We start from the raw sequence: 16,511 nt of genomic DNA on the forward strand, positions 1-16,511 counted from the left end.
GGCTGTGCAGAGAGGACCCCGGTGACCTGACCAGCCGGTTCCAGCCAGAGGGGTACAGAGGATGGCTGAGAGGAGAGGAGGCCCAAGCGACCCTGTTTACCTGGACAGAGGCAGGTCTAAGGGAAGGTGCTCTCAGATGCCCAGCTGGGAAGTCCAGGGTCTCTGGGCTGGGAGAAGAGAACAGGCAGAGCCCACCTGGATGCAGGAGAGACTTAGATGTGCTGTGCTGAGGGAGGCCTGGCCTGAGGCCCTGAGAGTTTCCTGTTCTGTGTTCACACGCTCAATAAACCCTCCTGTTTTATGCTGCCTGAGAGTCGCTCCGGTCCAGAGATCAGGGGGGCATTATTCCCTCTGGGAGTGGAGGCCCCAGGGGTCTAGAGTGAGTAGACACCCTGAGGGGGTCCACGGTGCAAGACAGATGTGCTAAGGCTCAGAGAGGTGCAGTTCCAGGAGGCTGACAGGCTTAACCCCTGAGAGAGAGTGGACCCCCAGGAAGGGCTGTCACACTGAAAGGGGTTCCCCCCAGGGACCCTACAGGGCCAAGAGTGGGGCACAACCTGTGAGTCTGTGACAATGTAGTAGCAGAGGATGGTTTGTGGATGCACCTTGCAGACAGCTGGCTGTGAGCACAGTCACTTTGCAGTGAGTGGCTGCCAGCGATAAAGTGAGGGAACTGAAGGAACCAGCATGGAAATGGCCTACAACCAGCTCCATCAGAAGGACCTGGCACGTCTGTGCAGGGAGAGAAGGCTGAGTGTGGGGAGGCTCACTAAGGAGCAGCTGATGGCTCAGCTTGTAGAGAATGATCAGTCTGAGGAACAGGCTCCAGACCCCAGCAGGGGCAGCCGGGGAGTAGCCATGGGGGCAGTCCATGCAGCAGCTGGGAGTCTTATCAGACCCGACTCCCTGGAGCTGGAGCTAAATGTGAAGGAGCTGGAGATGGAGGAGCAGCACGAGTTGGAGGAGAGGCGGGCTGTGACGAAGTGGGAATGTTCTTAATGTTTTCTCTAAATACTGTGTGGGTGCCTCAGTTTCCCCTATGCATTTCTTAAGTATCTAAGGGCGTGCAATTGTTGCAGAGTATACAGGGCAGGGATATGCAAGGGTCTGCACAAAGAATGGCCGACACCCTGTCTCCTGGCAACGGATTGCAAGGGAGGGGGCCAGGCTAAGGTGCCAACTGAAGGGTGTTGGAGAACAAAGAAATCAGGTGGCCTCTTGGCCTGGGAAAGAGACAAAGGGAGAGGAGGGGGTAGAAAGTTTGTTTGGAGCTGGTTGGGAAAATGAAGGGGAGGCCAGGCAGACCTCCTGGCCTCCCCTGGCCCCCCAAGATGGACCTGACTGAGGAGATCCTGTGGTCTGTACCTGCAAGGCCTGTTTTGGACTGTGTTCCTGTCATCTACATAAACCTTCTGTTTCACTGGCTGGCTGAGAATCAAGGTGAATTGCAGGAAGCCGGGGGTGCAGGGCCTTGTCTCCCCCCACACTCCGTGACACGGGCCAAGAGGGCCTTCCAGGGGGCGGGGGGTAAGTGGGAAATGGCCCCGAGACACCAGTTTTGTGGGGAATCTAGATACCAAACTGCTACCTCAGTTTAAGGAGGCGGGGGATATTGATGCCTACCTCACAGCCTTTGAGAAGGCTTGGGATCTACACCAGATTGATCCCACAGACAGGCTCTGCTGTCTACTCCACGCGCTGGGTCCCAAGGCCACAGAAGCATTCAGCCAAATGGATGGTATTGAGACGGGGGACTATGACCTGTTCAAACAGGCTTTGCTGCTGAAGTTTGAACTGAGCCCCAAGGCATATAGGAAATGATTCCAGGGTGTAGGCAAGATCTCAGGTGTCACTTACAAGGAGGTCACCAACCTGCTGTGGGAATATCTTCGCAAGTGGGGGAAGGGCGCAGGGGCCACTATCGCAGAGGCTGTGTATAACCTGGTGGGGTTGGAGCAGCTGTATGACATCTGCTCTCCAGACCTTAAGGTGTGGTTAGTGGACTGGAGGCCCAAAGATCTGCGCAGTGCGGGTGCAGTTTGTGGACAGCAGATGGGAGGTAAGGAGGGACCCAAAGAGGCTGGGGTGCATGATCACCTAAAAGGCAATCAGCTGTGAACCAGCTGAGCAGCGAACAGCGGAAAGGCTAACAGAGGGAGTTTGACTGGGAGATGGCCTGGGGAGAGCCCACTGAGGCATTCAACTTGCAGGCTCCTCTGAGTAGTTGCTGCAGCAGCTGAGGAAGCTCTTAGAAGGAAGGAGCTATGGATGGTGAGTGATCTGCTGTTGTGACCTGCACAGGTTGTGCCATGTCTGTCTTTCTTCCACAGGACAGAAGTGACTTTGTCTGTACAAAGTGCAAGCTGGTCTCCATATTGGACGAGAAGCTTCAAGATCTGGAGAAACAAGTATTGACCCTGCGTTGCATAAGAGAAAATGAAGATTTCCTGGACAGACGTCAGGATATGCTTCTACGGGCACAACATTCTGAAGAATCAGAGCAGGCTGCACAGCAGGGACAGAAGGACGGTGAAGAAATTTGGTCACAAGTGATCTCCAGAAGAGGAAAGAGGAGTGTCCATGTACCAGCAATGCAGATATAGGTGAGCAACCATTTTCATGTTCTTTCCACAGGCACTAATGCGGAGAGTGGACTACATGATACATCTGAGGAAGGGAGCAGAAGGAGACTCCACCGATTGGAAGGCATGAGATGCACTGTCCTAGGGATTGGGGTTCCACGACTACCACTCCCCAGAGAAGGAGGCAGGTGGTGGTGGTCGGAGACTCCCTCCTCAGGGGAACTGAGTTATCTATCTGCTGTCCCAACCGGGAAAACTGAGAGGTTTGCTGCTTGCCAGGAGCTAGGATTCACGATGTGACGGAAAGACTGCTGAGACTCATCAAGCCCTCGGATCACTACCCCTTCCTGCTTCTCCACATGGGCACCAATGATACTGCCAAGAATGACCTGGAGCGGATCACTGCAAACTATGAGGCTCTGGGAAGAAGGATAAAGGAGTCTGAGGCGCAAGTGGTGTTCTCGTCTATCCTCCCTGTGGAAGGAAAAGACCCGGGTAGAGACCGTTGAATCGTGGAAGACAACGAATGGCTACACAGGTAGTGTTGGGGAGAAGGTTTTGGATGTTTGACCATGGGATGGTGTTCCAAGAAGAGAGAGTGCTAGGCAGAGATGGTCTCCACTCAACGAAGAGAGAGAAGAGCATCTTCGCAAGTAGGCTGGCTAACATAGTGAGGAGGGCTTTAAACTAGGTTCACGGGGGGAAGGAGACCAAAGCCCTGAGGTAAGTGGGGAAATGGGATACCAGGAGGAGGCACGAGCAGGAGAGTACAAGAGGGGAGACTCCTGCCTCATACTGAGAAAGGGAGATGATCAGCGAGTTATCGTAAGTGCCTATACACAAATGCAAGAAGCCTGGGAAACAAGCAGGGAGAACTGGAAGTCCTGGCACAGTCAAGGAATTATGATGTGATTGGAATAACAGAGACTTGGTGGGATAACTCACATGGCTGGAGTACTGTCATGGATGGAAGGACAGGCAGGGCAGAAAAGGTGGGGGAGGTGCATTGTATGTAAGAGAGCAGTATGATTGCTCAGAGCTCTGGTATGAAACTGCAGAAAAACCTGAGAGTCTCTGGATTAAGTTTAGAAGTGTGAGCAACAAGAGTGATATCGAGTCTGGAGTCTGCTATAGACCACCAGACCAGGGGCATGAGGTGGACGAGGCTTTCTTCCAGCAACTAACAGAAGTTACTAGGTCACAGGCCCTGGTTCTCATGGGAGACTTCAATCACCCCAATATCTAGAGCAATACAGCAGTGCACAAACAATCCAGGAAGTTTTTGGAAAGTGTAGGGGACAATTTCCTGGTGCAAGTGCTGGACGAACCAGCTGGGGCTGAGCTCTTCTTGACCTGCTGCTCACAAACTGGGAAGAATTAGTAGGGGAAGCAAAAGTGGATGGGAACCTGGGAGGCAGTGACCATGAAATGGTCAAGTTCAGGATCTGACACAAGGAAGAAAGAAGAGCATCAGAATACAGACCCTGGATTCAGGAAAGCAGACTTGGACTCCCTCAGGGAACTGATGGGCAGGATCCCCTGGGAGAATAACATGAGGGGGAAAGAAGCCCAGGAGAGCTGGCTGTATTTTAAAGAATCCTTATTGAGATTGCAGGAACAAACCATCCTGATGTTGTAGAAAGAATAGTAAATATGGCAGGTGACCAGCTTGGCTAAACAGAGAATCTCGTAGAATCTTAAAGCAAAAAAGAAGCTTTTACAAGAAGTGAGATTGGATAATGACCGGGAGGCAGTATAAAAATATTGCTCAGGCTGCAGGAATGAAATCAGGAAGCCAAATCACCACTTGGAGTTTGAAGCTAACAAAGATGTAAGATAACAGGAAGGGTTTCCTTCAGATTATAGGGTAGCAACAAGAAGATCAAGGAAAGTGTGGGCCCTTACTGAATGAGGGAAGGGCAACCTAGGACAGAGGACGTGAAGCAAGTATCAATGCTTTTTTGCCTCTGTCTCCACGAACAAGGTCAGCTCCCAGACCGGCACTGGGGCAGGCACAGCATGGAGGAAGGTTGACCAGCCTCTGTGCAGAAAGACGTGGTCGGGACTATATGTAGAGAAGTGCTGGATGAGACAAAGTCGTGGGGCTGGATGCATTGCATCCGAGGGTGCTAAGGAGTTGGTGGGATTGATTGCAGAACCATTGGCCGTTATCTGAAACTCATGGCGATTGTGGGAGGTTCGGGAAATGACATGGAAGAAGGCTAATCGTAGAGCCCATCTTTAAAAGAAGGGAAGGAGGATCCAGGGAACTACAGCCCAGTCAGCCTCCACTCTCAGTCCCTGGGAATCATGAAGTAGGTCACTCAAAGAAATCAATCTGAGCACTTAGAGGAGAGAAGATGATCAGGAACAGTCGCATGCAATTCACAAGGGCAAGTCATTGCCTTGGCTACTAATAGCCTTCTATGAGAGACAACTGGGGTCTGTGGCGATGAGGGGAAAGCAGGTGACAGTGTTCTCTTGACTTTCAGAAAACTTTTTGATATGGTCTCGCCACAGCATTTGCCGGCAGTTAAAAGAAGTATGGGCTGGCTGAAATGGACTATAAGGTGGATAGAAAGCTGGCTAGATCGTTGGGCTCAATGGGTAAGTGATCAATGGCTCCATGTCTATTGGCAGCTTGGCATCAACGGATTGCCCAGGGTCGGTCCTGGGCCGGTTTTGTCAATATCTTCATTAATGAATAGAGAAGGCAGTGGACTGCTCCTCTAGACAAGTTTTCCAGATGATACTAAACGCCAGGAATGCGTAGATAAACTGGAGGGTAGGACACGATACAAGGGACCTAGAACAAATTAGAGATTGGGGCAAAAGAAATCTGATGAGGTTCAAAAAGGACAAGTGCAAGGGGAGTCCTGCACTTAGGATGGAAGAATGCATTGCACTGCTACAGACAGGGACCGAATGCTAGGAAAGCAGTGCTGCCAGAAAAAGGACCCATAAGAGTTACAGTGGATGAGAAGCTGGATATGTGTCAACATGTTGCCCTTGTTTGCAAGAAATAATGGGCATTTGGGTTGTATAAGTCAGGGCATTACCGAGCAAAATCGAGGATGTGATCATTCCCTTTATTTCGAGCACTGATGAGGCCTCATCGGAGTACTGTGTCCAGTTTTGGGCCCCATCCTACAAGGAGGATGAGGAAAACTTGGAAAGAGTCCAGCGGAGGGTAACAAAAATGATTAGGGGGCTGGAGCACATGACTTATGAGGAGAGGCTGAGGGAACTGGGATTGTTAATAGTGTGCAGAAGAGAAGAATGAGGGGGGATTTGATAGCTGCTTTCAACTACCTGAAAGGGGGTTCCCAAGAGGATGGATCTAGACTGTTCTCAGTGGTAACAAATGACAGAACAAGGAGTAATGGTCTCAAGTTGCAGAGGGGGAGGTTTAGGTTGGACATTAGGAAAAACTGAGGAACCATCAACCAGGGCTGAATTCAGATGGAGCTGCAGGAGGATCTCTCTTTAGAGAAGCTGAGGGCCATAGCAGTGCAGGATCCCAGGGGAGGACCACTGGGAGAGATTCTTGTGGGAGAAGGGATTCCTGTACTGGGAATGCACTGGTTTGGGGCATACTGAACCTTGGAAAGCCAGGAGGCAGTTGATGGTTCCCCAGAGGTACTGCCGCAGATTGTTGTACTTGCCCACGATATTCCTTAGAGGTTTTTAAGGCTTTTGACGAAGCCCCTGGCTGAGATGATTTAGTTGGGAATTGGTCCTGCTTTGAGCAGGGGGTTGGACTAGATACCTCCTGAGATCCCTTCCAACCCTGAGATTCTATGATTCCCCTTTCAGGGAATCAGGGAGTACGGCACAACAGGCAGAGGCTGCTGCAGAACTTTTACTGGCCTGAGGTCTTTGATGCTGTCCAACAGTATTGCAGGTCCTGTGACTCCTGTCAGGGGGTGGGAAAGGCCCGGGATAAGTGTAAAGCACCTGTGACAAAGTGGGACTGTTCTTAATATTTCCCCTGAATATTGTGTGGGTGCCTCAGTTTCTGGCCGGCCCTCTGTCACCTAGCAACTAATGGCTAGGCCCTTCCCCCCCTGCAAGGTGATAGCTAAAGGTGTGGGAGAACAAAAAGGTCTGGTGACCTCCTGGCCCAGGAAAGGAACTCAGCAGAGAAGGAGGGCCTGGAGGGGGTTTCAGTTTGGGGGCTAGCTGGGGACGAGGAGCGAGGGCAGACGTGGGGGTCTGCCTCACTGGGCCCCAGAATTGACCCGGCTGAGGGGTCCGGATCTCTGTACCTACAAGCTGTGTTTTAGACCATGTTCCTGTCATCTAATAAACCTGTTTTACTGGCTGGCTGAGAGTCATGTCTGACTGCGAAGTGGGGGTGCAGGACCCTGAGTGGACTCACTGTGGGAAGCGCACAGAGGGGCAGAAGATGCTGAATGCTCCAAGGAGAGACCCAGGATGTGAAGCCGTGTGAGCTTCTTGCCCTGGAGACAGTCTGCTCCAAGGAAGAGGAGGCTCGCCAAAGTCCTGACTGGCCTGGTAGGGAGCAATTCCAGAGCATCGCCCAGGAACTCCGTGACAGCACCTCTGAAACCTTTGCCCATTATAGATGAGCCTTTTCAGAAGGTGGCCATGGACATCGTGGGGCCCCTCAGCAGGGTGACCCGGTCAGGGAAGAAATACATTCTGGGGGTGTTGGATTTCGCTTCGTGCTATCCCGAGGCGGTGGCCTTGTCCTCTATCTAGGCAGACACCGTGGCAGATGCACTGTTGCCCATTGTCAGCAGAGTGGGTTTCTCCAAGGAGGTCCTTACAGACTTCAGGTCGGGCATGCTCCAGTGCTTGTGGGAGAAGTGTTGGGTCCGGCACACTTGGGCCTCAGCATATCACCCTCAGTACAATGGGCTGGTGGAGAGGTTCAATGGGACCCTAAAGATGATGCTGAAAACATTTATGGACCATCACCTGCGGGACTGGGACAAGTATTTACCCCACCTGCTGTTTGCATACAGAGAAGTGCCCCAGGAATCCACAGGGTTTTCCCTGTCTGAGTTACTGTATGGGAGGAGAGTGAGAGCACCCCGGACTTGATGAGGGACAAGTGAGAGGTGAAGGCTTCCCTCGACAGAGAATCAGTGGTGGAGTATGTACTGACCTTCCCGGAAAAGCTTGCGGAGCTCATGGGCTTGGCCAGGGGAAACCTCGTCAGGGCACAAAGGAAGCAGAAGGTCTGGTACAACTGTTCAGCATCTGCCCACTCCTATGCTATCGGGGTCCAGGTGATGCTTCTCATCCCCGAAAGGAAGAATAAGCTGCAAGCTGCCTGGGACTGTCTCTTCAAGGTCATCAGACAGGTAAAAGAGGTGAATTAGTAGTGGAACTGTCCAACTGGGCACACATGTGTACCATGTCAACATGATGAAGCTGTACTGGGACAGGGAGAAGTTGGTGCTGGCTGTGTGTGGGCAGTGGGAGAAGGGAGAGGATCCCCTGGTGGGACTCCTCCCTGAGGCTGGGGCTGACCCCTTGCTGGAATCGATTCCCCTCTCATACCACCTAACCCTTGCCCAGCAGGATGAGATCAGAGGGGCGCTGCATTCATTACCAGCAGCTATTTTCCAACTGACTGGGGCTCACAAACCTGGATGTTCACTGGGTGGAGATGGGAGCCAACCATCCCATCAGGTGTTCCCCAGTCAGGGTCACTGGGAAAGCAGCCCAGGACCTGGAGAGAGAGGTTGGAGACATGCTGGCTTTAGGGATGATTCAGCCACCCACCAGCCCCTGGGCCTCTCCCGTGGTGCTAGTTCCCAAGAAGGACGGGCCAATCCCAATCGGAAGCTCAATGCCATCACCATGTCTGATGCCTGACCCATGCCTAGGACTGATGAGGCCCTAGACAAGTTGTGGGGTGCCCGGTACCTCACTACTATGGATCTCACCAAAGGCTACTGGCAGGTGGCTTTGGATCCAGAGGCCCAGGCGATGTCTGCCTTCACCACCCCAATAGGGTTCTTCGAGTTCCTGGTCCTGCCTTTTGGCCTCAAGGGGGCACCTGTCACCTTTTAGCGCCTGGTGGACCAGTTACTGGGGGGGTGGAAGACTTTGCTCTAGTGCAGGGGTCGGCAACCTTTCAGAAGTGGTGTGCTGAGTCTTCAGTTATTCACTCTGATTTAAGGTTTCCCATGTCAGTAATACATTTTAATGCTTTTAGAAATTCTCTTTCTATAATTCTATAATATATAATTAAACTATTGTTGTACGTAAAGTAAATAAGGCTTTAAAAATGTTTAAGAAGCTTCATTTAAAATTAAATTAAAATGCAGAGCCCCCCTGGATCAGTGGCCAGGACCCGGGCAGTGTGAGTGCCACTGAGAATCAGCTCACGTGCCGCCATAGGTTGCCTAATCTGCTCTAGTTATATTGAAGGTATCTGTGTCTTTAGTCAGACCTGGGAAGAACATGTGTTTCAGGTGAAGAGGCTTCCAGGATGGAGGACTGACCATAAAAGCGTAGAAAGTGCAAGGTGGGGAGGCAGAGGTGTCATATCTAGGCCACAAGGTGGGGAGTGGCCACCTGAAGTGGAGCTGGCCGAAGTGGAGGCAGTGAAGGATTGGCCACTCCCAGACTAAGAAGCAGGTCCAGGCTTTCACTGGGATGCAGGGTACTACGGCAAGTGTCGTGCCCCACTTTAGCTCCTGGCAGCTCCTTGACAGAGCTTGTAGGAAGGCAAAGCTGGACAAGGTGGTCTGGACTGAGCAGTGCCAGGGCTCTCTGTGTGCTAAAGGGGACACTCTCCAAAGCCCAGTGCTGGTAATTCTGATTCACAGAGCCAGAGTATCATTAAACAACCTTCCTGGTGTTCACCAATGCCTCAGACACGGGACGGGGTGCGGTGCTGATGCAAACTCATAGACTCATAGACTCGTAGGCAGAGGGATCAATATGATCATCTAGTCTATCTCCTGCACAAAGCAGGCCACAGAACCCTACCCATCCATTTTATAACACCCTAACCCATGACTGAGTTATTGAAGTCCTAAAAATTGTGGTTTGAAGACCTCAAGCTGCAAAGTCTGATAAAGGGGGAAGACACCCAACATTGTGTATGCAGCAGGGTGGTTACCTGCTCCTGCCCTGAGGGGTTTAAAAAGTGGCTTGGGGGGACCTGAAAGCTGCAGCTCTAAAAGCTGGGTTGACTAGAGAAGCAGTCACAGCTGGGCCACGCCCCAATCAGGCCCAGCTGGTCCCTATAAGAGGCAGTGAGCCAGAAGCCCAAGGAGTCTCCCTCTGCCTGTAGAGGGAGAAGAGCCTGGCTGCAGGGAGCTAGACACAGGATACCTGAGTGAAACAGGGCTGGGGAAAGACAGAGGAGCTGGGGAGCTCCAGCCTGGAAAGCCCCAGGCTGTGACCTAGCATTGCGCCAACAGGTACTGGAGGTTGCAGAGGGCAGCCCAGGGACAGGCCAAGGCAGCAGGTCCAAACCCCTTTGCCGATGATGAGTGGCCAATACTGCAGCCTGCCCCAGTGAAGGGGGGCTAGATGGAGAGTGGGTAGTAGCCAAAACTGAGGCAAAGTGGGCTGGGGGTTCCCCAGGGAGGGGAGACCCAGATTAGTGGGGTACTGCCAGGAGGCAGCACCCCAGTTAAAAGGGCACTTGGGTCCAGGGAGGGACACGGGGGCCAAGAGGACAGGGGGATCACTAGCCTGCAGAGGGTGCTCCAGAGCTAATTCCCTGAGACCAGCAGGAGGCCCCGTGGGGGTGAGTCTGCATGTCTACAGTGTACCTGAGTGAGAAGCTGCTGCCCCAGGAGCAGCACTATGTGGCCATAGGGAAGGAATGTTGGCCATGGTGTGGGCTGTCAAAAAGCTGCAGCCATATCTATTTGGGCAGCGCTTCACTGTGTACACTGACTATTCACCCCTGACATGGTTGCACCAAATGAAAGGGGCTAATGCCAAGCTGCTGAGATGGAGCCTGCTCCTCCAGGGTTATAACAGGGACGTGGTCCATGTGAGGAGGAGTGCCAATGTTACAGCCACAGCTTTGTCCCAGGGCAAGCGCCGTGAACTTCCCCAGTCACTAGCTAAGTGACCCCGCTCAGTTCAGACTTGAACGGGGGGAGATGTGATGAAGTGGGGGATTTTCACGTTTTTTTTCAATGGTTTGCATGCAGAGGGGGTGGGACTCAGTTTCTCTGGGCGTTACTGGTTTAATGAAGTGATGGGAGAGGGAGTTTGATGTTACAGAGGACCAGTGATGGAACTTGGGACCCCAGCCAATGACCAGGAGAATGGATATGCCAGTGACTGGTGACCAGGAGGCCTAGCTCAGATGCCACAGCTGGTTCTGGCCGGTGGGAGGACAATGGCCTGCAGAGAGGGGACCCTGGTCAGCTGACCAGCCGGTTCCAGCCAGAGGGGTACAGAGGATGGCTGAGAGGAGAGGAGGCCCAGGGGACCCTGTTTACCTGGACAGAAGACAAAGGACAGAGGTGGGGCTTGGAGGCAGGTGATATCAGATGCCCAGCTGGAAAGTACAGGGGCTCTGGATTGGAGAGAGAGAGCAGGCAGAGCCCACCTGGACGCAGGGGGAGACTTAGATTTTCTGTGCTGAGGGAGGCCAGGCCTGAGGCCCTGAGAGTTTCCTGTGCTGGGTTCACACGCTCAATAAACCCTCCTTGTATTATGCTGGCTGAGAGTCGCTCTGGTCTAGAGAGCAGGGTGGCATTATTTCCTCTGGGAGTGGAGGCCCCGGGGGTCCAGAGCGAGTGGACTCCCTGAGGGGGCCCATGGTGAGAGACAGGCATGCAAGGCTCAGAGAGGTACAGTTCCAGGAGGCAGAGGGGCTTACCCCCCCCCTCCCCGAGAGAGAGTGCACCCCCAAAAAAGGCTGTCACATTGAAGAGGGTTCCCCCCACAGACTGTACGGGGCCAAGAATGGGCACGACCTGTGAGTCCATGACAGCCACCGCATGGGGACAGCTCGTCCAGCATTGGTATGCAGACATCTCTGGGATGGGCCAGCAGGGAACAGCATCATATGCCACCACTCGGGGACAGCTTGTCTGGCCACCTCTGGGGCGTGGCAGCAAGGATAGCTGCATACAACACCACATGGGGACAGCTTGCCTGGCACTGGGACACAGCCACCTACGGGACAGGGCAGCTGGGAAGATCCACAAATAACACCAGAAGGGGAGAGCTCACCCAGTGCAGTGACAGAGCCATCTCTGGGGTGGGGCAGCTGGGAACAATCGCACAACGCCTTACAGGGACAGTTCTCCTGGCCCTGGGTCACAGCCACGTTTCAGGTGGGGCAGCTGGGAACAGCCACGCATAACACTGCAAGGGGAGAGCTGACCCGCCGCTGGGATGCAGCCACTTCTGGGGCAGGGCAGCTGGGAACAGCCACACATACTACTACACAGGGACAGCTGTCCCAGTGGTGGGACACAGCCAACACTGGGGTGGGGCAGAGTGGAACTGATGCACATAACACACAGGGACAGCTTGCCAAGCGCTGGGACACAGACACCTCTTGGTGGGGCAGCCAGGAACAGCCTCACATTACACAGCACGGAGATGATTCGCCTGGCACTGGGGGACAGCCACCTCAGGTAGGGCAGACAGGAACAACCACACACCACCACATGGGGATGGCTCACTTGGTACTGGGACACAGCCACCTCTGGGGCAGGGCAGGGCAGGTGAGAACAGCCACACATAACACCACATCAGGATGGATCACTTGGTACTGGGACACAGCCACCTCTGGGGCGGGGCAGGGCAGGGCAGGTGAGAACAGCCACACATAACACCACATCGGGATGGCTCACTTGGTACTGGGACACAGCCACCTCTGGGGCAGGGCAGGGCAGGGCAGGTGAGAACAGCCACGAATAACACCACATGGGGATGGCTCACTTGGTACTGGGACACAGCCATCTCTGGGGCAGGGCAGGGCAGGGCAGGTGAGAACAGCCACACATAACACCACATGGGGACAGCTCACTCAGTGCTGGGACACAGACACCTCTGGGTTGGCGCATCCAGAAACAGATGCACATTAACACCTCACAGGAACCGTTCTCCTGGCACTGGGATCCAGCCATGTTGGGTGGCGCAGCCAGCAAAAGTCGCACACAACACTACACAGGTACAGCTCGCCCAGTGTTGGGATGCAGCCACTCTGGAGCAGAGCAGTTGGGAACAGCCGCACATAAATCTGCATGGGGACAGTTCGCCTAGCACTGGGACACAGCCACCTCTGGGGTAGGTGGACAGGAACAGCCACACAACACCACATGGGGACAGCCTACTCTGTGCTGGGACACTGCCACCTCTGGGGTGGGGCAAGTGGGAACAGCTGCATATAACGCCACATGGGGACAGCACGCCCAGGGCTGAGATGCAGCCAGCTCTGGGGTCAGAATAATATTGTAGTGTTTCCCCTGCCTCTCTTGTTTAGGCCTCCTGTGCAAGTCTACACTGTACCTTACCCAACGTGGGGGAGAGGGGCCCCGAGCTGAGACCCAGGGATGCTGCGCCTGTCCATCTGTGTCGTTGGGGGGTTAACAGGAGGGGAAGAAATGGGGTTGGGTATCGGTGGAGAAGAGGCTTCCCTCCCTCCCCCGCCTCCACCCCAGCCAGGGTCAGCCCTGACGTCACCTCTCCATGTAGGCAGACATGGGCTGCCCCGCCTGACACCAGAGCCCAAGATGTGCCTCCAGGGTCCAGAGAGACCACTGAGTCCCAGGGAGACCCAGCTAGGGGGAACAGGATGCCCCCACACCCAAACCGCGTGCAACCACATCCACTCTGTACCCTGACACCCCAGTTCGCCTCTGCCCTATCCCTATATCCCAGTCCCGTCCATAACCCCACAACCCCAGCGAACACCTTACACCCTGTCCCCTCCATACCTCGAAACTCTACTGCATCCCTGCACACTCCTCTTAACCCCATACGCCCGTCCTGCCCCTGACACCTGTCCCTCTCATTTACTCCCACACATTCCAGCGCCCTGCACACCTCTACACTTCTGTCCCCTACATACCCCCCACCCCCTGCCCTACCCCTACAGCCACCCCCTCTTTACCTCCCACACCCAGCACCCCTTACCCCACCCCCCCTTACTCCATCTCCTCCCAAGTCCCTGCTGCCCATCCCACCTTCCCCATATCCCCCATACTCCTGTGCCCCTCCCCCTGTCTCCCCCAAACACCCTGCTCCCTACCCCCCCCAAGTCCCCAGGGCCACCTCATTGTGGGGGAGCAGCACCCCAGCTGTGGGGCCCAGGCATCACCTGCTTTGAGCTCTGGCGCCAGGCGGTCCGGGAAGAGCTCAACACACTCACTGGGGAAGAAACCGACCTGGCGAGATAGACAGATGGGGTCAGGATCCACTGCCCCACCCCCAATAGCTGAACATGGGGGTGTGACCGTATTGACATGATCTGTGACATACAGATCATTGTTGCAACCACGGGCCTATAGTGCTACCAAATCTTGTATGAAAGAGGTCACGCAAGGTGTCTATGGAACGGGTATGATGTGCTGGTTATGATTACACTATCTGTATGCAGGTATCATTTTTGTATTTAAAGTTGTAAGTATTGGCTCTACACCGTCTGTATTTCAAACTTGTGCTCTGCTTCTAGTTGACACCTCAGACAGTTTGGCATCAGCACTGCCTAGCCTGCTTGATGGCCCATTAAGAACCACCAGCTATACAACTGACCCATTGAGAAAAGGCAGATACACCTTTGTGACTCAGCAAGGCAGGCAGGGACATGCCTATGGACAGAACTCGAAGGCCTCCAAGCCATGTGCTGGGCAGCTAGTGTTTAAAACAAAGGAAGCACAGGCCACATGGCAAGAGACTAGAAAAGGCAGCTCCATCGTCCCCATTTTGTCTTCAATCCTGCTCCTTACCTCTGGAGGAACTTTGCTACAAACTGAAGCTCTGAACAAAGGACTGAATGACCCATCCAAGCTGCGGGTGTACTCCAGAGACTTGACTTAAGCCAGCCATTTATTCCATCACTGCTACAAGTCTGAACCAAGAACTTTGCCATTACTATATGTAACTGATTCCATTTAACCCATTTTCACTCTCATGTATATTTCTTTCTTTTTATGAATAAACTTTTAGATTTTAGATTCTAAAGGACTGGCAACAGCGTGATTTGTGGGTAAGATTTGACTGGTATATATTGACCTGGGTCTGGGGCTTGGTCCTTTGGGATCAGGACAACCTTTTTCCTTTTACTGAGGTATTGGTTTTCATAACCACTCAATCCCATAATGAGTGGCGCTGGCAGTGATACTGAGAAACTGGAGTGGCTGAGGGAATTGCTTGTGTGACTTCTGGTTAGCCAGTGGGGCAAAACCGAAGTCCTCTCTGTCGGGCTGGTTTGCTGTGCCTTAGTAGTGAAAGAAACTCAGCCTTGGGCTGCGACTGCCCTGCTCTAAGCAATTTGTTCTGAATTGATACTCTCAGCAGTGTCCCACCAAAGGCTGCTTTGTTACAAGGGCATCCCCCCAGGCTAGCCTGAGAGACACCCCACCCCCCCCATCCTGTGTGGTGAATTCCTGCCCCACCCCTCGGATGGCATGGACATCTGGTCATGTGACCCGATGGAGGACACTGGACCTGATGAACCCCAGGGCTGAATCTAGAGCAGCCAAAAGTGTGAACTCAAGGTGGGTTCCTTAAACTGAATTAAGCCCATGGGTGGATGCTTTGCTTCCCAATGGCAACGGTCTTCCTAATCCACTTCCAAAGGGAGTGACACTCACCCAGATGCTGCCCACTCCCATTCGGAAGGAGAACATTGTGACTAAGTGGGGTTTTCCTCCTTGTTATGCTGTACATGAGCCTATGTGAGTCTTACTGTTTTGCATGAAGATTGTGCATGCCTCAGTTTCCCTGTGTATTGCACCAATGCCTAGGTGGTGGAAATAAGGGGGTGTGACTTTTGCTGAGACCCTCGGAGCAGGTGAGGTGGTTCCAGCTGCCTGCACATATGCCATGGCCAGTGCCCTTCGTAACTTTAGACCCAGGAGGGGGATGCGACCAGGTGATACTTCACCCAGGAAGTGAGATAAAGACCAGGAGATGTGTTGAAGCTCGAGTCCCTGGTAGCTGGGCAGTTGGCTTTGGGGGACTCGGAAAGGAGGGAGTCCAGGAAATCTGGCCCGGGGTCCCCCCAAAATAGACTTTGCTGACAGTCACTGATTTCTGTGCTAACAAGCTCTGTTCTACACTGTGTTCCTGTTGACTAATAAACCTTCTGTGTTACCCGCTGGCTGCAGAGTGGAGTTGCAGTGCCGTCTGGCTTCCCCAGGGGTCCCGTCCAGCTGGACCCACCAAGGGGAAGTGTATGGTGTGAACAGGGATGCTGGATGCTCCGAGGTCAGACCAGGAAGGCTATAGCTCCTTGCCCTTGACAGCGTGCCCTGAGGGGAGCCATGCCACCCCCGAGTCCTGGTTGGCTGCATAAGAGCAAGTCCAGTGCATCAGGCCTGTGACTCCGTCACAGTGTCCACACTGCCATTTAACTAATCCACTTTAACACTAAATCTGGATTAACCCACCATCACTGAATCCAGATTAACCCAACAATCGCAAATCTGGACTTCTTTCCTAATCCATTTTCCTGATAAATGTGGATTAACCCAACAACGGTGAATCTGGATTAACACAACTAGAGTGAATGTATATTACCCCACCAACAGCAAATCTGGATTTCCTTTTCTAATCCAGTTTAACCATGAATCTGTATAAACCCATCACCAATGAATCCAGATTTCCTTTCCTAAACCACTTTAACTGTGTATCCGGATTAACCCAACAACAGAAAATCCAAATTAACCCATCACCTGCAAATCTGGATGCCCATTCCTGTGTATCAATGGCTATGACAGACCCTCTGCCAGCAGAGCT

General features: G+C 53.2%; 1 protein-coding gene across 1 annotated transcript in view; it reads right to left on the bottom strand.

The window, feature by feature from the left end:
- Positions 1–16,511, bottom strand: part of LOC116839066 (rho GTPase-activating protein 33) — a 49,363-nt gene that overhangs the window by 11,819 nt on the left and 21,033 nt on the right. Inside the window, exon 10 of the mRNA XM_075071157.1 lies at positions 13,870–13,936. Coding sequence (XP_074927258.1) covers positions 13,870–13,936 — 67 coding nt within the window. The remainder of the gene's footprint in view (positions 1–13,869; positions 13,937–16,511) is intronic.

Source organism: Chelonoidis abingdonii, chromosome 11, assembly GCF_003597395.2.
Source record: "Chelonoidis abingdonii isolate Lonesome George chromosome 11, CheloAbing_2.0, whole genome shotgun sequence".
In the NCBI taxonomy this organism is placed as follows: domain Eukaryota; kingdom Metazoa; phylum Chordata; order Testudines; family Testudinidae; genus Chelonoidis; species Chelonoidis abingdonii.